Source organism: Notamacropus eugenii, chromosome 4, assembly GCF_028372415.1.
Source record: "Notamacropus eugenii isolate mMacEug1 chromosome 4, mMacEug1.pri_v2, whole genome shotgun sequence".
In the NCBI taxonomy this organism is placed as follows: Eukaryota; Metazoa; Chordata; class Mammalia; order Diprotodontia; family Macropodidae; genus Notamacropus; species Notamacropus eugenii.
The window spans coordinates 465,579,497-465,601,015 of NC_092875.1; the positions used below are offsets into that span (position 1 = coordinate 465,579,497).

The following is a 21,519-nucleotide window of genomic DNA, read 5'->3' on the forward strand; positions in this document are numbered from 1 at the left end:
CCGCAGCAATTTCCACAACTACTGTTGGGTCTGTACCCACTGAATTCTGCCCTACACCATTTACTTATTTTCAACGTGGTTTTTTAGAAGGAGAAAACATTTCCATAAAAGATTTATAAAATATTTCATTATGTAAAGGTCGTATCCAAGAATGATAATTCTCCCTAATGGTGCTGGGTGATTGCGTCGCTCATTTGTTGTTCATGGCCCCTCGGAAGTTTTCTTGGCAGAGATGCTGGGCTGGTTTTACCATTTCCTTCTCTTGCTCATTTTGTAGATGAAGAAACTGAAGCAAATAGGGTTAAGTGACTTCCCCTGGTCACACAGCTAATAAGTGTCTGAGACTGGATTTGAACACAGGAAGATGAGTCTTCCTGACTCCAGGCACAACACTTTACCCACTGCACCCCCTTGTTGCCCATTTTTTTTACTGACTGTTGTAATGGAAAGTAAGGAGAGTTGAAGTGAGGGAGTAAGGGAAGGGAAGCAGGCAATTTGAAAAAAATTAATTTACCAGCTACATGTAGTCCAACTGGAACTAAAACCAGAAGCACAAATATCAAGTAGGAGATTGTGGTATACCATGTGTGACATTGAGGTCCTGGACTGGAGCAGTTGTAATGAAATTGAAATGGAAAATAAGAGAGACATTACAGAGGAAGAATTGACAGGTCGTGGTGATGGATTGAGTGTAGGAGACTAACATTAGAGGAGTAAATCATGCCTTATGATTTTGAGTCTTAAGGTACTTAATGAATAGTGATAATATTTTTGGCAGTAGTGGTCATCAGGATGAGATGTTTTTGAAAAACATTTAAGGTATAAAGAATAGACTGGAGAGAATGTAAATTTTAGAACCATACAGATGGTATTTAAAATAACTCCTAAAAGAAATTAATATAAAGGGAGAATAGAAGTCAAGGATTAAACTGGGATGGGGTGGGGGAGAGGAGTAGTAGTAGATTGCTAGGTTAAAATGCTAGGGGAGGAAAAGAATCCAGCAAAGAAATAAAAGCTGTAGGAGAACAAAGCATGTCTAAGTATATCAGAAATTCAGGAGAATTCTAAGGCAGGGAGATGAGAGGTTCAGTGTTATGAGGTACAGTTGAAAATTGAAAAGAAATCGATACATTTGTCCAAAAAAGGATTCATTAGTATTTTTGGAGAGAAAAAAGGTTTTTTACAATAATAACAGCTGACATCCACATTGTGCTTTTGAGTTTAAATTGTATTTTATAAACATACACATATATGTATGTACATACACACAAATGCATTTATATGCGTATTTACGTATACACATATACCTATTGACATATTTGTAAAGACTAGCTTTCTCCTTATCCTTGTGTACATAGGTGTAATTATGCACAGGAAAGTATGCCTGCACATAGATCTACATATGTATGAATATTGTATAAACATAGACATACATCTCTATCCACACATTAGGGTAGGAAGATGGTAAGAGAGCAGTGTGATGGATCTGGAACTCTCAAAATACAGATGAGGGTGTTAAAATATTCTTTAATTAAGATACAAAATCACAATTTAATCAGTGAGTTATGTATACTCAGCAGTTGATTTACCCTCCCTCCGATCACAGAAAATAGAAATGATAATTTGAGATTTGAAGGGGCAATTGAAGGTGGGCTTTTTTTTTTTCTGTGGTAGGTATTTAATCTGGCCACATTTAAAATCCAATTGAAGAAATTGAAAAGAGAATAAAGTTACTTAAAAGGGTGAAGATAAGTTAGAGCAAGATTCCTCATTGGGTAGAAAGGATAGGATTGTAAGCGTAAGTTAAAAGATAAACCTTTGAGAAGAGCAGCCAGGGGGATTCTGGGAAGATGGTGGAACAGGTCAGAAAACTTTAGGCTCTCCCAATTTCCTCCACAGAAAAGGGCAGAATATGGCTTCAGGGTTAACATAGAGAAGAAGAAATAAACAAAATTCGGAGTAAAGCATTTGTTCTCCTAAGACTACTTGAGAAGATCCCAGGAAAGACTTGACATCCAGGATGGAGGTTTGGCCTGAGTGCAATGAAAACACCTCCCTGGGAGGGGGCAGCTGGGTGTGAGGCAGCCACAACCGCAGGAACTTTCATTTCACATACAGCGTAGGGGATTGTAGCTGCGTAGGAGAAGATTGTTGAGGGGCCCCATTGACAAGGTCAGCTGTGACCAGATGCTGCCATGGCTGGGCTGCCGCTGTGTGGGAGAAGGAGCTAGCACACGCCTATTGAGTGCAGTAACAGAGGTGCTGGGACCCTGCTATCTGTGGGCACTTGCAGGACAGCAGAGTCCCTGGTTGAAGGGGCAGTTGGAGTACGCAGCCACCAAAGGGACTGCAGGGAGCAAGGGCATTTGTGGGACTGTGTGGCCGGGGCCCAGGCCTTGGCCTAGGGGTGCTGGAAATGTTCAAAGCTGGGCCCAGGACAAAGCTCAGAAAATAACAGTAAGAAGGACCAGAGGCTTGGGGCATCATTCCTCACACCTCAGAACTAGAATCATTATAAAAATGAGTAAGCAAAGGAGAAAGAACCCAACCCTAGGCAGCTACTGTGGAGATAGAGAAGATCTGGGTTCTCTGAGGAAGACAGTGGAGCTAAAAAAAAAAGCCACTCCATTTTCAGTGAGAAACGTCAAATGGTCACAGGCCCAGAAAGAGCTCTTGGAAAAGCTTAGAAAGGACTTTAAAAATCAAGTAAGAGAGATTGAGGAAGAATTAGAGAGAGAAAGAGCAATCCAAGGAGAGCAAGAAAAGTATGAAAAAAAAACAATAAAAAAAAGAGAAAAAAAAGAGAATAAAAACTTGAGGAAGAAAATAATTCCATGAAAACTGGAATTGGTCAAGGGGAAACTATAAGAATTGTTGGACTAGCTGGAAGATACAGTTAAAAAAAGAATTTAGATACAGTATCAGAAGAAATTGTTAAGGAAAATTGCCCTGAAGTTCTGGAACAAGGAGGCAAAGCAGAAATAGCAAAAATCCAGTAAACACCTGAAAGATATCCCAGGAGGAAAACTTAGAGGAATGTTGTAGCCAGGTTTTAGAGCTCCCAGGTCAAGGAGAAAACATTGCAGCAACAAGGAGAAAAACAACTGAAATGTCATGGAGCTACAGTCAGGGTGACTAAGATCGAGTAGCTTCTTTGTTGGAGGTTTTGGAGCAAAAGAGCTGGGGTTATGGCCAAGGGTGATTTACCTGTCAACATGAAGTATAATCCTAAATGAAACAAGGGACATATAATGCATTTAAAGGATTTCAGGTTATTTGTGACAAAAAGAGCAGAACTTAATGGAAAATGTGACATCTAAGATCCAGGAGAAATATAAAGGAAACATTAAAGACCAGTTAGAAGAGGCTCAAGAAGATCACACTATTTACTTCCTCTATGTGAAAATGTTATCGGTGCTCTTATGACTGTCATCATTATTTGGGTAATTTGAAAGACAGGATTAGACTGAGCTGTGTATGATGAGGTGGTTCTAAAAAGTAAGACTTTGTAGGGAGAGATAAAAGCAAGTAATTATTTCTTTTTTTTTTTCCTGGTTTGAAGAGTATTTTTTTTTATTAATTTTTAACATTTATTTGCACACAATTTTGGGTTACAAATTTTCTCCCCTTTTATCCCCTCCCCCCCCCCCAACTCAAGCTTTCTAATTGCCCCTGTGACCTATCTGCTCTCTCCTCTATCCTCCCTCCCTGCCCTTGTCTCCGTCTTTTCTTTTGTCTTGTAGGACCAGATAGCTTTCTTGACCCCTTAACCTGTATTTCTTGTTACCCAGTGGTAAGAACATTACATTTGGTCCTAACACTTTGAGTTCTAACCTCCTTAGCTCCCTCCCTCTCCACCCCTTCCCCTTGAAAGACAGGCAATTCAATATAGGCCATATCTGTTTAGTTTTGCAAATGATTTCCATACTAGTTGTGTTGTATAGGACTAATTATATTTCCCTCCATCCTATCCTGTCCCCCTTTACTTCTATTTTCTTATGGTCCTTTCCCTCCCCATGAGTGTCGACCTCAGATTGCATTCTCCTCCCCATGCCCTTCCCTCCATCCTCCCCCCCACCCTGCTTGTGCCCCTGTCCCCCACTGTCCTGTATAATGAGATAGGTTTTCCTATCAAAATGAGTGTGCATTATATTCTTTCCTTTAGTGGAATGTGATGAGAGTAGACCTCATGTTTTTCTCTTGCCTCCCCTCTTTATCCCACCACTAATAAGTCTTTTGCTTGCCTCTTTTATGAGAGATAATTTGCCCCCTATAACTTCTCCCTTTCTCCTCCCAATATTTCTCTCTCACTGCTTGATTTCATTTTTTTTTTTAATATATGATCCCATCCTCTTCAATTCACTCTGTGCACTCTGTCTCTATGTATGTGTGCGTGTGTGCATGTGTGTGTGTGTGTGTACTCCCACCCAGTGCCCAGATACTGAAATGTTTCAAGAGTTATAAATATTGTCTTTCCATGTAGGAATGTAAACGGTTCAACTTTAGTAAGTCCCTTATGATTTCTCTTTGCTGTTCGCCTTCTCATGGTTCTCTTCATTCTTGTGTTAGAAAGTCAAATTTTCTTTCCAGCTCTGGTCTTTTCATCAGGAAAATTTGAAAGTCTTCTATTTCATTGAAAGACCATTTTTTCTCCTGAAGTATTATACTCAGTTTTGCTGGGTAGGTGATTCTTGGCTTCAGTCCTAGTTCCTTTGACTTCTGGAATATCCTATTCCATTCCCTTCTATCCCTCAATGTAGAGGGTGCCAGATCTTGTGCTATCCTGATTGTATTTCCACAATACTTGAATTGTTTCTTTCTAGCTGCTTGCAATATTTTCTCTTTCACCTGGCAATTCTGGAATTTGGCCACAATGCTCCTAGGAGTTTCTCTTTTTGGATCTCTTTCATGCGGTGTTCTGCGGATTCCTTGAATATTTATTTTGCCTTCTGGTTCTAGAATCTCAGGGCAGTTTTCCTTGATAATTTCATGGAAGATGATGTCTAGGCTCTTCTTTTGATCATGGTTTTCAGGTAGTCCCAGAATTTTTACATTGTCTCTCCTGATTCTATTTTCCAGGTCAGTTGTTTTTCCAATAAGATATTTCACATTATCTTCCATTTTTCGAATCTGCGCGGTATGTTCTGTGATATCTGTCTTTCTCATAAAGTCCTTAGCGTCCATCTGTGCCATTCTAGTTTTGAAAGAACTATTTTCTTCAGTGAGCTTTTGAATTTCCTTTTCCATTTGGCTAATTCTGCTTTTGAAAGCATTCTTCTTCTCATTGGCTTTTTGAACCTCTTTTGCCAATTGAGTTAGGCTAGTTTTCAAGGTGTTAATTTCTTCAACATTTTTTTGGTTCTCCTTTAGCAGGGAGCTGATCTGCTTTTCATGCTTCTCTTTCATCCCTCTCATTTCTCTTCCCAGTTTTTCCTCCACCTCTCTAACTTGATTTTCAAAATTCTTTTTGAGCTCTTCCATGGCCCGAGCCCATTGGGTGGGCTGGGGCACAGAAGCCTTGATTTCTGTGTCTTTGCCTGATGGTAAGCATTGTTCTTCCTCATCAGAAAGGAAGGGAGGAAATGTCTGTTCTCCAAGAAAGTAGCCTTCAATAGTTTTATTTCTTTTCCCTTTTCTGGGCATTCTCCCCAGCCAGTGACTTGACCTCTGAATATTCTCCTCACACCCACCTCGCCTCCTGGTCCTCCCAGCCGGCATTTGGGGTCTGAGATTCAAATGCTGCTTCCTGCCTTAGGGCTTTTGGCGGGGGCAGGGCTGCTATTCAGTGTGAGAATTAAGTTCAGGTGGTCAGGTCGGGGCAGGGCTGCCTCTCAGGCTCAGTTCCCTCAGGGGGTTTATGTACAGACCTTCCACAATGGATCCAGGCTCCTGCCCGCTTGGGGAGCCCCTGTCTGCAGCCGCCTCTCAGCTTCTATCTCCCGGGGTGGGGGGGGGGGGCCGAGCCATGGGGGCACCCCACTCCCCTCTCGACCCGCCAAAGAGACTCTCTCACCGACTCCCGTCACCTGTCGGTGGAGGGACCCGCGTGGCCGCTGGAGATCCCGTCCCTGAAGCCTGCTCAGATCGTTTCCTCACGGTGTTGCGGCCGCAGCAGGGCTGCCCTCTGCTCCCAGCGCCCAGTCCGCAGCGTGAAGGACCCCCCGGGAGAGGTTTGCAGGTCTCTCCGGAACAGAAATCTCCCTCGCTCCAATATTCCGTGGCCTCTGGGTGCAGAATTCACTGTGAGTTGGTCCCCTCTAGCCGTTCTGTGGGTTGTGGGTTCGGAGCTATGTGTATGTGCGTCTTTCTACTCCGCCATCTTGGCTCCGCCCCCAAGTAATTATTTCATGCAAGTGAGCATATGCAGAAGAAGTGGAGGTGGAGGGCTCTCATTGGAGCTGGGTCGGGCTTGCAGGGGTGGGAAGCCTGCGGTCTGGAGGCCCTCAGGTTCCCCACCCCTGTGCCTGTTAGGGGCATAGGATAAAGGGTGTGTAGATTAAGAGTTGTTGTCCAGTCTGTGAGCTCCAGAGTGAAATGGGTTTAAAGTTTGGTCTTTGAGAGAGAGAAAGAAAGGAAAGAAGGAAACGAAAGAAGGAAAGAAATGGCAATACTTTGGTCCTCCTGGCTCAGAGTGAATGTGAATAATAACTGTTTCTCTTTTGGCCAATGACCCTGAGGGTCTTTCCCTCCCAGTTTGATTTTTTTTTTTTTATATTAAAGGGACCATCCCTGGACTCCTTAAATAGGCCTATTCATTGAATGGGTGTTACCTCACTCAAAATGAGAACCTGAAAAGAAGCCTAAAAGGGCTAGGGTCTCCCACTGCATCCTGGGCCATCTCCAGTTGTCCTGATGGATATCAGGCCACTGGACCCAGATGGCTCTGGAGGAGAAAGTGAGGTTGGTGACCTTGTACAGCCCTCTTTCCCTCAGATCAAAGTCACCTTCAAGTCATGTCATCTTCTCCCTGATGTCATGGTCCTCTGAGAACGACGGACAAACGCAGCAATGAGATTAGGAATTAGGAGGGGAAAGGGATAAGGGAGAAACTCTTGGGTAGATTAGGGTGGAGGGAGAAGGTAACGAAGAGACTCCTAGAAGGGTGGGTAGATTAAGAAACAGGAGGGCAAGGTAGCCTGTAGAAATAAATTACACTAGTGAGGAGGGATTGGATAAATAGGTTGAGAAGAATGATGAGGACAAATAGGATGGTGGGAAATACGCAAGTCATTATAACTTAAAATGTGAATGGGATGAATTTACCCATAAAATGGAAACAGCATAATGGATTAAAAATTTCAATTTAACAATATGTCACTTTCAGGAATCAGAATAAAAATGAGAAAAACACATGTAAAATAAAGGGCTGAAGTAGAATTTATTATGTAAAAAAAGGTGGGGTAGTAGTCATGACCTCAAAGTTAAAGCAAAAATAGATTTAATTAAAAGAGAAAAATAGGGAAACCATTATGTGTCACCAATATTATTCAGTATTATTTCCAACCATTTAAAATAACTAGACAATATAAAGTAAATCATACCCCAGTTGATGAGTGGTCAAAGGATATGAACAGATAATTTTTCAGTGAAGAAATCAAGACTGTATAACGAAGTGAGAAAATGCTCTAAATCATTATTGATTAGAGAAATGTGAATTAAAATAACTTTGAGTTAACATCTTACACCTCTCAGATTGGTTTAAAAATGATATTTTCAGCTGGGGAGCGGCTAAATAAGTTGTGGTATATGGAATATTGCTGTGATATAAGAAGTGATGATTGATGTAGGAAAACATGGAAGGACTTGGATCTATGAAGGAAGATGCTGTCTACCTTCAGAGAAAGAACTGACAAATGGAAGTATGCATAGTGTGGTCTTACATACGTTATATATGTACATATGTGTATGTTTATGGATATGTATGTATGTGTCTGTATATTTCCATTTAATTGTAGCCTTCTCTAGGGCAAGGGGGAAGGAGGAAGAAAAAAATAAAATAGCAGAGAACAGAAGAAAACTCAGAAAGCACAGAAAAGCTAAGCCGGGTTGTTTCAGAAACATTGTGCAGGATTTATTTCATAGGTTTTCATGAAGTGGAAATTTATTGTTTTGTACTGAATCTTATGTTTTCCTTTTCTTCCCTTGTTTTGTATTTAAGTTTAAAATTTTAAAAAGAGGGAGAGAGAAGGGCAGGTTCAGGTCCTGCTGTGATGTTTCATCATGATGTGGAGGTAACCTTAGGATCTCTTAGTTTCATGCAGGAATGGCATGTTTCTCATAGGTCATATCAAGGTGGAAAGATGTGTAGGGACTCAACTTAACAGATCGAGACTCAGTATTGGGAGGCTGGCCACCAGATGATGGAATTTTTTTTCGCCACAGCAACTAATAAAAAGTAAGGTGTTCAGAAGGGTTGTCCTCCAAATACACTTAGATAGTAACTACACCATTGAAAATGTATTTTCTGAAATGTGGAAGCAAGGTAGATTTTGTTCTTTTGGAATACATGGACGGGTGAGTTGCAAGGATAAGAGTTTTCTTAATAATTCACATTTTCATCTTTAAAGTAGAGTGTGTCATCATTAGCTCTGGTTAGGGGTTTCAGGTAAAAACAAAGTTTCATATAATTCTTGATCAGTCACAAGTGAATCACACATTACGGACCCACATTTATCTGTTTTTTAAATTTATTTTTATTTTCAATTCCAAATAATCTTTTCTCCACCAACTAAAAAGGCAAGAAAAATAAAAACGGTTGTGAATGTGTATAGATATACGAAACAAATTCACACATTAGCTGTGTGCTCCTCAAAAAAAGAAAGTAAAAGAAATGCTTCAGCCTCCACTTTGAGTCCATCAGATCTTTCTGGAGGTGGATAGCGTGTCTGATCCCGAGTCCTTTGGAGTTGTGGTTAGTCATCGTGTTCATCAATTATAATCAAAAGATCGCTGTACTAGGAAACCTCTGAGATGTAGTTAGAATGCAGTATGAAGTCATAAGATTACAGAACGCCATAGGTCACCTGGTTCCCCCTCTCATTTTACAAATATTGAAACTGAGTCCCAAAGAGGTTAAATAATTTGCCCAAGGCCACTCAGGTAGCAAGCATAAAAGCACATGATACGAATGTGGGTACTCTTATTGCAGCTTTAGTACTCTTTCCACTGCCCCATGCTACCTCTGGGCGGATGGTTAATGAATAACTGGGCACTTAGCCCATTGCTTAACTGGAAAGTCCAGTCTAATGAGTGGTTGCCAGATTATCAAGCTGCCACTCGTTACGTCTTTGATTCTTTCAGGCCCTTAATAGTTTCTCGTTCCCAGATAAATACATAGTACTAATGTAGCAATAGACACCGCATGACAGACACTTTCTAAGGACATGCTTACCCTTGGGATTCAGCAAGGATCTTTTTGATTAAATTAACACTTGTCACTTCCTTTTGAATGTGTGTTGTCTTCAGACTTAGGCCTTTGAGCCAGTTGTATGCAGGACCCTTTAAGGACAGGGTGCCCCAGATGTTCCTTGGCTCTTCCTTTTGCTCGCTGTGTGCATTGTTTTCAATCAGAATCTTCAGGAGTAGCTTTGCTGTTCTTTGAGACAGCCTGCAGTTGAACATGTTGCTGTGTTTTGTAGTTTCCTGTCGTGACTTCAGTTCTTGAGGAGGTGGAGAATCGTCCTTCAGAACCAAGATTTGCTGCTTAGACATTGGAGTATTTGGGCAGATTTCACTCTAGAAAGAATGGAATCCTGTTAACTAATTATATTCCAGAATTTGTAGTTCATGAAACTGTCAGGCTTTCGATGGTTCCTCATCCTATGCTTTGTTCCTTGAGCCCTCAGGCAATAGATAACCTTATAGATGTCTTGTCTTGGGAAGCAAGGACAGAGTCTCTGCCTCAGAAGGGGATTGGATCAGTATAACCATATGCTCTTTGAGGGGAGAGACTTCCATTTTTGTCCTTATATTCCTAGCATTTGACATAATAGGTTATACATTTTGTACTTATGTTTGCTGAATAGTATACAATCCTACTATTAAAATATTTTGCCTATATCTTAACTACTTTAACTGGAAGGTTTTTTAAATCCCTATTACCTATATCCTCTGGGTCCCAAATCTTTTGTTTCCCTGGTTAATAGCCTGTCTACCTGAAAGGTCTTCATCAGTCCCAAAAGTGTCATTTTACAGATGAGGAAACCAAGGTCCAGGGAATTAAAATGATTTCCTCAAACTCTTGGAGTAACATTATTTTCAGTACTCTTTAACATTAGTTTCAGTAAGTTGGGGCTTTGGACAGGTATGTTTTGATGGGAGGGAGTTTGAAGAAGGGCTAAATTTTGAACACATAAGCCTGCCCTGAAGACAGTCAAAATTGGGCTATTGCAATTCAAAGTTTAGAGTAGTATGAGGACCCTGACTAGGGAGGATTATCCAAAGCAGAGAGTGAAACATAAAAAAAGAAAGCGATGGGAACAGGAGAATATAAATTTCATAATTATATACTTAATAATTTTACCAGCTGAACGGTATAGGGCTTTCTACATTGCATATCCAGTGACTTAAAAATGTCTCTTAGCTAGCAGACTAATCATGTTTAAGATGACAAAACTTCATTTATTTGTGAGGTGTTCTCTCTTCCCCCATAATTGAAGTTTGGCTGCACTTTAATTTCCTCCTTTCCTCGTCAGCACTTCAGATTTTCTGAGTGAATGGCATTGGTGGCAAAAGTAGATTCTAGGATCTGAATTTTCTTTTCTACTCCTGGTTTCTAGCATATGGATTCAGTTTCAACTTTGCATTAGAGCTTAATCTACTTCCTGTGCAGATGATCACTTTTTAATATAGACACCTTTCAGTCCCTCCCGCTGATTCGATGGTTGGCAGGGAAGCTGAAGCCTGATGATTTTCTTGGTTTTGTTTTTAAGATATGGGCCAGTCTTCCTCTGCATTCTCAGAGGATGTATTGGATTCCACAAGTTGATCAGCAGGCTTAAAAAGATAGTCATTTCTATTGACTTTACAACTCTTAGCTCTTACAGTCTGTCATCATCAATCCTTTTGTTCCCTTAGGATGAATCGAGTTTATTACTTAACCTTTAATCCTGTGGATCAGATATTTTCTAGTCAGATCTCAGTACCTGAAGATACAGGATATTTGTTTTTGATGGTGTAGATCTAATATTGGTCTGTTGACATAGTCCTTAAATAATGAAGGATAGTTTGTCTTCATGTGTCTTGTGCTTGATTCAGTAATGGTAGTTTTAACCAATAGCTCTTTATTCTTCCTTTTAATATTTCTTCTGTGATCAAAACTTTTTTTAAAAAAAAGTTTTAATCTTCCTGTTTTCTTGGAAGGATATTGATGCCTTTTTTTTTTTTGGCCTTGGGAATCAAGGCATTTATATTATTGTGGGTGATTGCTTTTCTTAGGTTTGTTCTTCCATCTTTATCTTTAAATTTTATTATATATGTATTTTTTCAGGAAAATACGCCTTAAACAGCATCAGATGTTAGGAACAATGCCTGTTTGCTTGTTTACATGTTAAATTGACCTTTGTGATTCAGCCTAACATCTAAGCCCTTAGAGCAGTCATTTGTTTTGACAGAAGGATTAATTGAGGCTAAAACAGTTGAAATTCCACTTGTATCAAACTATTCATTAGGAATTGCTTTCTGGCTCTAGTACTGTCAGAAAAATAACCTGTCTTCCTTTGATTAAATAGCAGAATGATAGCCGGTCCACTGATTTTGAGAGAGAGGTTGAATAAACTTTCTACTTTGGAAACAATTCAGAAGTGACACACTGTAAGGGAGGTCATAATGTGCACTGATGTCCAGCTGAGCTGCTGACTGGCTCTGAGCCAGGCACGCCAACCTCACCACTTGAAGCAGCATGTGAATCATATACATTTTTTAAAATCCTTTTACACATAGTTTAATGTCAAAATGAGTATTTTTAAACTTTAAAAATCAGAAACCAGAACTGTCCATAATTATTTGTACCTGTAGCATAAATCTTTATAGGTGCAGATGATAGTTATATACAGTTTTAAAATTATTTTGTTATCAGATAACAGATTTTCCTCTCATATTCGGTTGTATTGGTGGAAAAGCTTTTACATTTGTTTTAAAAGTGATGCCCATTTTGAAAAAATGATTTTTTAGCATATTTCATTATATTTTCTTTATATAAAAAGCTTTAAAAGTAGGTTAGATTTGACAAGAGGCAGAATAAAGCGACCAAAATGATGAGATTGGTTAAATGGGTTTTAGAAAGAAAGGTTAAAGATTTATTAACACGATGACTAGGAAACTAGGGACAGGGTGATATTAAATTAAAACTGCTTAAAATACACATAAATATTTATTCAGAAAGGCATGAACAAGAGAAAAGGAACTTAAGATGCATTTGAAAAGTTTGTTTAAATTTGAGGAAGATCTTGTTGACCATAAGAGTCAAAAACAATACCCCAGACTGTTCGAGGAGAGGTTGTCGAGTCCACCATCGGTGACTAGTTAAGGCTGTGTTTCATGGCCACATTCAGCGCTGCCAGAGTTGTTTATGATAATATGGCAATTACTGTCATCAGGAAATGGCACTAAAATAAGTTTGGTGTGTATTAAATCATGGAGATTGATTTTTTATCTTGTTTTTAAGGACCAAGTGCCCATATTGACATCTTTGAGGCCATATTCTTTCAGTCCTTCAAGTTGAAATTTCTGGACTCGTTCAAACTATGTGTTCTTGTAACAGATATAGGGAGAGTTTTTACCTGATAACAGTTGTGATACTTTGTCTGTAATATAGGCTTATTTGGCAAAATAGGTTTGATATGAATCATATCATTAAATGGAAAAGTGATACTGTGAAGTTGTTAGAATGCAGGCAAGATTTACTCACAGTTTTTCTAACTAGAATTTCTTCCTCCTTTCTGTGATGCTGTATTATTTATTCAAGGTCTAGCTAAAATCCCTTTCCTTAGGTAAGCCCCTCACCCTGATGTTCTGAAACACCTATAGCTTGTTTAGCATTCCTGTATTCTACTATGTTTTATTTTTCTTGTACTGTACTTTGTCCTTTCTCTCCAGCTAAGTTATAATCTCCTTGAAGGCAAACACCAGGTCTTCTAATACCTCTTTTAGAAAACAGGCATGTTTACTTTAATGCAAAGTAAACATACTAGACTCTTGGAGAGATTAAGAAATAAAGCAGTCACTGACCTTGAGCAGTCTAAAGTCTGTTTGCCTGTCAAAGTGGTGTTTTACATGTAGAAAGTACTTAATAAGGCAATGTTAGCATGATTTAATTTCTTTAAATATTAACTAGTTAACATTAAAAAACTGGAAAAATATGAGAAAAAAGTTTTTTAAACAGCATTTTGATGTTCTCTGATTTGATTATTATTTTCCACCAGGCTACTAAATTTGCTCTTTCTTCCCCCAGGCCTTATTGAATTTGAAGAATGTGATGTTGCTAGCATGGTTGAAGGTAAGTTACAAATGATGAATTACGTTATGGCATTAGAATTTAAGTAGTTAATAGCCCCTAAATCTTAGCAACCTTACGGTCTTGTTCTTGAACAGATAAACGTTAGGGATTATTAGAACATCAGAAGGGAAATTACAAACAGCAGTCCTAGCAAGGGGGTATTTATAGGAAAAAAAGAGTATTTCACCCTTATAATATATTAACATGGTATGAAAATTAGCAGCACCTTATCTTTATTTACTCACAAGTAGATCTTTGGGTTGCCAAAAGAAAGTATCATCTTGTTGCCCAAACACACTCTATTTGATAGAAAATGTGATGTGTGTATTTGCCTAGAGTTAGAAAGGACTGGGTTCATACCCCACCTCTAACGTTGTCAGTCACTTAACCACTCTGGACTCAGGTTTCTCCATCTGTAAATTTGGTGATCACAGGAGAAAGGAGCAGGACAGGAGTAAGGTGAACCAACACCAGTCTATTAGAGACAGCTGTGGAGGCCTCTCCTGCTGATTATCGGACCACTGGCACCCTGACGTATGAAAGGAAGAAGATTACTAGATAGTCGTTGTACACCTAGAGGGCATGATTCGACCTTGTAATGATCAAATCAGAGTGGTTTTCTTAGAAAAATGATTGTCTTAGAAATGTTCTTTCCTTCTCATATCACTATCAAAAACTTTAAACATGAACTATTTGCTAAGATTCACAAAATGCTCAAATAATGTCTCTGCTAAAGCATCCAATGAATAATTCATCATTCTCTGTTAACAATAAATCTTCACTTTAAAGGGATAAAGCCAAGAAAAAGAAAGACTTTCGCTTTGTCAGGAATAATTAAGAAGGATAAGGATGCAGACTCAGTGTAAGTAGATTAAGTGTAATTTCTTTTTCTGTATTTTTTGTAGATTCTGTCCCTCTCAAATTTAATTATATCTCCTTTTTTTCATGAAAACCTAGAGAGGAGAGAGTATTCAGGAGGAGAAGGTGCTCAAGCCAGCAAACATTTATTAAGGGTCTACTATGTACCAGGCACTGTGTAAAGGACTGGGAACACAAAGAAGGACCAAAAGTAGTCCCCAGCTCAGAGAGCTCACAGTTCATTGGGGAAGACAACACACAGCTGCGTTACCAACATGACATACACGGGACAAACTGACAAACTGAGGGGAAAAGTACCACGGAGGACTAGTATGGTCTTCTTATAAAAAGTGCAACTTTAGCAAAGTGTTGAAGGAAGCCACAGAAGCTGGGAGTAGAGATGTGGGAAAAATTCCAGGTGTGGGGGGACAGCCACTGAAAATGGGGAAGAAAAGCAAGGAGGCCAGTGTCGTTAGACTGAGGGATACAGGAAGGGAAGTAAGGTGTAAGGAGACTGGAAAAGGAAGAGGCCAGTTAGGAAGGACAACAGCTGCTAGGATCTTAATTGGATGATAAATATGAATTAATAGAACCTCAAAGGAGGAGAAGGTGATAGTGGCATTGATAAGCAAGGAGAGTGTTCAACGCCCTGACCTCTGCCAGTGAGTGACAAAGTGAATATAAGTAAGTGAAAGTGCCACCAATGTCGGTTATTGTTGGAATATTATATCTGTCTACATGCATTCTCTGTAATCCTGGGCAAAGGGCATGTGTGGAAACTACTGTATTTGAAATGCTAGAATCAGCAGGCTCCACATCCTTTAAACCATAGGAGAGGGTAGCATGGCCAGTGGCTCCTCTCAGCTCAGCCACCTCCCTTTGGAGATGTCCTGGGTCTTGTCCTTCATTTACTTTTGTGTGTGTTCTGTAATAGAAGGCAAGCTTTTTAAATACAGGACCTCTTTTTTTGTATCCTTGGTGCCTAAAATAATAATGTCTTACACTAAAAGTTGCTAAATAAAAGCTTGTTGAATATATTTTATACTATAGAATATTCACTATGTAAAATTGTGGGTGCAAATAACATCTTTGGGAAAATGGTTTTCATATATAATGTTTTTGGGTACAGAAGGTACATTAAATGAATGGGTTTGATTAAAATCTATTTAACAGTTACTCTAAGACTATTAACTTCCTTAACAGTATGTTTGACAAGAGAAAATTCATAGAAGAAAAATAATTTTTAATGGTATTTGGGTCAGTTAGGACAAATTTTGTTTATAGATTATTAACAGATTTATAGTTCAAAAGAACAAATGTATATAAAATATTTTTCATAATTAAAGTGCTACATGAATCCTGTTATTTCATTCACCCTGATTTTAGTATTAGAGAATTAATTTTTAACAGTGGAAGGGAACCTGTGACACCTCAAGGTCACATGTGGTTTCCCACCCCTGGATTTAAATCATGTCTGAATTAGTATTTTCTGAAGATTCAACTATCTTTTTAACCTCCAGCTTAATAGTTTACCACTAGCATGTTAGGATATGTTTATATTTAGTGTCTTAGAAATTTCTGGTGTGTTGAGTAAAAAAGATGATATTTTAAGTACTCTTTAAAAAGAAGCTGAAACATAATTAGTAATTAATTCTGGTGTATGAAAATGTCTAAGATTTTTTTTCTTTTTCGTTTTAAATAGGGAATGCCCAGATGCAGATTCAGTTGTAAGTAGATTTCTTCATACTACAGATGATGTAAATTAACTGTTTTCATGAGAAAAGACAAAATTACTGTTATATGAATTTTAATATTGACTCGGTGTCATGTGTAATGATTTTGTGGTGGTTGCTTTGATTAGCACGAGTCTTTTCAGCTTATTCTCATTAAATAGAAAGTATTTTGAGATGTTACTTATTTTGAACACCATTATATTGCTTTTTTGCCTTTGAAGAACTTGGCATTCCCTAATCTCCTTAGTGTACTGATTATGTTCATTTGTTCTCAGATCTCTCATCAAGCCACACTTTTCTATTTTTACTATAAATCAGTTTGATTTTCCTAGAGATTATAATTTTAAAAAAAACATTGTCGATACTTTTCTTGTTTAATAACATTTGAAGGTTGTTTTTTTAAAATCTCTTGATATAATTCAAAAGCCTCAAATGAAGCTCCCCATGTCTGCAGTGGGAGAATAGGTTTACCAAAAGTTGTAAACAGTCTGTGGTGCTGATAGGAATAAGGGCCCTCACTCCTTAATTTTTTGCTTCTTGTCAATACCTGCTACTTATTTCTTATACTTTTAGGCTAAAAACATTTGTTCTTCTAGTCTTTTATAGCAAACTTAATGTTATCGTTTAGAAATAAATTTCTAACAGACTTTAATTTTGCATCTAAATGTTACCTAATTGAATTGCAACCATTTTGTTCCATATTTACTTGAAAAAAACAACAAATGATTGATTATTTGGGTGGTAAATTCAACTTGGAGGAGAAAGATGTAGTCCTTGTAATAGTCTTTAATGGAGCATTGATCTGTGACAGCTATTGGGTTAAAAATCACTGGAATGAATAATAATTAGGTTGACTCATAATGTTAACTTATGATTTGTTTCAGTACCCATTCCCTGGCTTAATAATTAAGGAAATATTTATCTAAATATATCTAACATTTCTTTCAGACATTGTAGTTATAAAAATTTTAATACATTAATAAAAAGGCAGAGAGTATTTTATAAAATAAAGTTTTTATAATTTTTATCAAATGTTTCTTTTTTAATAGTCTGAATTTTTCATATACCACTAATGCTTTTTAGTATGGTCCAATATAGCCCAGTTTAGACTTTGCATAGTTTATAATTCAACCAGCTGCTGCTCATGGTGGCTTAATTTAAATACTTAGTGATTTCTAGAAAAATCATGAGTGTGTAGGAGGTAATTCAGTATTTTTCTGTGTCATTTTGGGGACGTGTTTTTACTATGTTTGTCATGTTTCTGGAATAATACTTTTTATATATTTCACTTTCTAATTTGATGAAACCTCTGATGGTTTAATTTTTGTACTATCTACCAGATGGTAAATTTTTTAGTATCCTAACAATTTCTAAGTTATGTACATGCAACCTCTCCAGTGCACACAATCTGAACTGGTAAGATCCATTAATTAATGGCTGATTTAGAATAGAGTTATTTGTGGATATTAGATGGATAAGGCTTATTACTTTACTGGTAGCAAGAATTCCCAGATGAGGAAACTTTCCTCGGCAGGGTAGTTGGGAACCCTCTCTGCATCTCACCATTTTAGAGAGTTGCCTACAACATTCAGAGGCTGTGACTGGGCTAGGGTCACATAGCCAGTAGTGTCATAGTCATGCAGTGAAAGAGGAAGCGCTTGAACCTAGAGCTTCGTGGTTCTTTGGCCGTGGCTCAGGGCATAGAGTGGTGGATCTTAGAGTCAGGAACACCTGAGTTCGAATCTTGTTGCCCTCATTTACTAGCTGTGTGATGCAGGGCAGGCTGTTTTATTTTATGATTCCCCCTTCCCTCTCCCCCACCCCACATGCCTAAAGACTTCTAGATTGAACACACTTTTACTTTTTTGCCTCTGCCATGTTATTTGTGAGAACATCGCGCGCGCGCGCGCGTGTGTGTGTGTGTGTGTGTGTGTGTGTGTGTGTGTGTGTGTGTGTATGTGTGTGAGAGACTTGATAGGAAGAATCACTAAAATCGAGATTTCCAGGATTCTCTACTTCAGTAGCTCACAGCAAGAAATGCATATGCTGAAAAATGTATTTAATGTGATGTCTTCAACCTTTATTATTTCAGATGTGTTAGGCAGAGAGGATAAATCCTCTTTGGATATATGTTTGAAAGATGTTAAGTTAGGTTTTTCACAATGCCACATCAAACTCGCTTAAACATCAGTTTCATTGTATCATACCCTCCTTTGCTTCTTACAGCATCAAGTTTAAACTCTTTATGCCTTCTGTGATGTTCCCCCCATCCGTATAATCTGTTTCCCCCACTCACCACACTCACTATTGGTTTTAGTGAGGCCCCTGTTTTTACTGAACCAACAATACACCATGCTTGTTCCTTTCTCTGTGCCTTTGTCCTTCTTGTTCTCCCTCAGATAGCCTGGCTTCAGAGCCTGCCTGATCTCGTGCCTTCCTCCCTGAAGCCTTCTGTGCGCAGTCCCCTAGCTACCATAGCCTTGCCCCTTCTACCACCTGATTTAGCAGTTCTTTACATACTGCATGTTAATATGAAGAGGCTGCTTGGACTGACCTCTGAGGCAGAAGATCTGGGTCTAAGTTCTGTCTGCTGACCCTTCTTAGCCATTATTTTGTTGTAATTATTAGCTGTTTGACCTTGGGTGTCTAATTTACCTTTCAGTTCTCTAAGCCAATAATGTCAAAGGGATCACGAAATGTACGCAAGGATCCCTTTGCACCTCATGTTGACTTAGAAAACCACATTTAAACTAACATTATCTGTATTCCATTGTTTCTTTATTTTCCTAAATATTTCCCAGTTACATCTTAATCTCATTACTCGGGAATGCTGGGGTTGGAGCCAATCATCTAAGACTATAAATTACAGTGAAAGTGCTGACCTGCTTTGGCAGAGGGAGTTTTCTCACCTGGGAGTTCTTATACCATTGAAATCATAGGTCCAGTTCCTATCCCTGTACCAGCATGAGGTTAAACACAGAACACTGTCACGTTGCTTGTTTTTCTTACATCTGTATGCAAACTCTGTTGATAGGGCCACGTAGATACTTTTCCCAGCATTGTGGTTGTGGATATATTTATTACCCAGTAAGTTGATTTGGTGATTTTCAAAAGACTGTAAATCTGCTTTTCTCTCATGACTTCAGAAGAAAAATAAAAATCAAGTGCTGAGTCATTGAAGTGTAATATGCATCATTGTCTTGTCATTTATTATCTTTTCCCTGAGATAATGTCGTCATCATTTTCATTCTCCATTCTTCTATTCTGTTACACTTCTGAAGCACACGTTATAAGTTTAAATTATCTGCAAGTTGAGAGAGAGCGTGTGCACATTTAGTCTGGCTTTAGAATTTAAAATAAAGCTAAATTACTGAGCATATATAAATTAGAGCTGCCTTTGCAATAAAATTCTCATTTTTTTCAGAACATTCCTGATGTAGACGAGGAAGGCTATAGTATTAAACCAGAAGCAAATCAGAATGATATCCTTTCATTTACGTATTTGTCGAATTTGCTATATTACATATGTGTCATAAGAAATAAGTAAATGCTATTTGTTTCAATGTTTGAGTCATTGAGCCAGTCATTACTTAGGGTATAATTTTTTAAGCGTCTCCACTTAAGACTGCATCTTTTGTTTGTAGCGTTTTTTTAGTAAATATTCTTTATTGTATTATGGTCTTAAAAAGAAGCACCTTGGTGTGGTAGATATAGGCCCAAGAGTCCTGAAGATCAGCATTCAGATTCCACCTCTGACAGATGCTGGCTGCGTACCTGGGCATGGTATCTAACCTCTCAGTGCCTCAGGCAGCTCTGGAAGTCTCTGAATTGGTATTGAGTTGGTATTGGAGTGCAGTATTCCAGTGAAATGACAAGTCTGGTTCTCCCTTCGTGGGTTTCTTCCTTCCTCTTTTCCCCTTCCCACCCCCAAAATCTGTAAAGAGTATAGTTAAGATTTCACTTTTTCTGCATTTGAGTTCTTTTTGTCCTTCAGCATAATCAGTTATTATAAAAGACTTGGTTGAGGATCACCAAGGTTCTCATTCAGTATTTTTCATAATCAATCATAGTAGGCATTTAATAAATTCTTACTTATCTTTCTAACATTCTGTGGGTAGTCAGTAATTTCCTTATTTATCTCTATTAGTTCATCAGTTCTTGTTTGAAAGCAAAGGATTCTAAACTTGGGATCCATGAAACTTTTTCTAAAAACAGATTTTGATCATCTTTAATCTGTTTGCTTTCCTTTGTAGTCCTACGTATTTTATTTTATGCACTTAGAAACATAATTTTCAGGAGAGGTCCATAAGTTTCACCAGACTAACAAAAGAGTTCATGACACACAAAAAGCTAAAATCCTCTGCTTTTAAACTCTTTTGCCTTGTAAAGTTGTACTTTGTAATCAGTTTTTGAGGCAAAAGCCCTGTCCCACTTTACTTCTCATGAATGTTGGTGCTTAGTTTTATTAGATAGGCAGTCTGTTTCCCTTTGTCAGTGTGATGCATTTCCCCCTCTTTCTTTTCTTGTCTCTGTTACATGATCCAATACAATTCTGATGTGTGATGTGCTGCTTCTTGCCTGTAAGCATCTCTCTGAGACTAAAGCTATGCAGTTTTTCTGTCTTTCTGGGTGAATTAAATTTAGGGTTCCTTGTTCCACAGACTCTCTTGGTCTGCACTTTGCCCTCTTTTGGACAATTTTTCCTTTTATTGATTGCCTGGAGTAGTTGCTCTTGCTTATTTTTCTGAGAGACTGAACAGTTCAGCTTTGTTGTTTTGAATTGTAGAGATCTTAAGACTTCTTCCAATTGTACTGTTTGGTTGTGGGTTTTTTCTCTGCCATCTTTGCCTTTTTTTCCCATCTGGCTGCTCTTGTTTTCTTCTAAGAAACCATTTCTTTATTCAGATTTTTCCATTGACTATCCCAGACTGTTGACTTGTTTGTCTTTTTCTGTCAGTGCCGCTATGTTCATTTTTGTCGGTGGCAGATCTTCCCTTCTGCCTCTTAATGAGGTTTTTGTTTTTTATACAACTCCGAAGATTGTTTAAGATCCATTTCTTCAGTGAATGTGTCTGTGGATTTTTTTCAGGAGTTAAGGGGTTTGAGGTTGGAAGCAGTTAGTTGGTTCTTTCTGGAGAATTTAGCCTTTATTTTATTCTACCTTTATTCCTTTTAAGTAGATTTTAAACTCTTTGGGGTCAGGTGACCCACATTTTGCTTTTGCCATATATATATGGCTCAGGATTTCATTGGTTGGGGGGAATCCCTTTTGGAAAGTTCTCTACTGATGTTGATAGAATTGGAGCACGTTTAGGGTTAGTTCTATGATGTATTGTCTTACAGAGTTGCCTGGGGCCCTAAGAGGTTAAGTCATTTGCCTGGAGTTACCCATTTCTGTAACCTTTCTCCTGATAGGTAGTGAATAAATTCTTC

At 38.4% G+C, this 21,519-nt stretch overlaps 1 protein-coding gene across 3 annotated transcripts in view; it reads left to right on the top strand.

Annotated features, from left to right (window-relative positions):
* The window catches only part of FCHO2 (FCH and mu domain containing endocytic adaptor 2), a 142,468-nt gene that overhangs the window by 77,457 nt on the left and 43,492 nt on the right, over nucleotides 1-21,519 (top strand). For all 3 annotated transcript variants that reach the window (XM_072606317.1, XM_072606318.1, XM_072606316.1), the window contains exons 9-12: nucleotides 13,451-13,495; nucleotides 14,285-14,357; nucleotides 16,056-16,080; nucleotides 19,511-19,568. In XM_072606317.1, coding sequence (XP_072462418.1) covers nucleotides 13,451-13,495; nucleotides 14,285-14,357; nucleotides 16,056-16,080; nucleotides 19,511-19,568 — 201 coding nt within the window. The remainder of the gene's footprint in view (nucleotides 1-13,450; nucleotides 13,496-14,284; nucleotides 14,358-16,055; nucleotides 16,081-19,510; nucleotides 19,569-21,519) is intronic.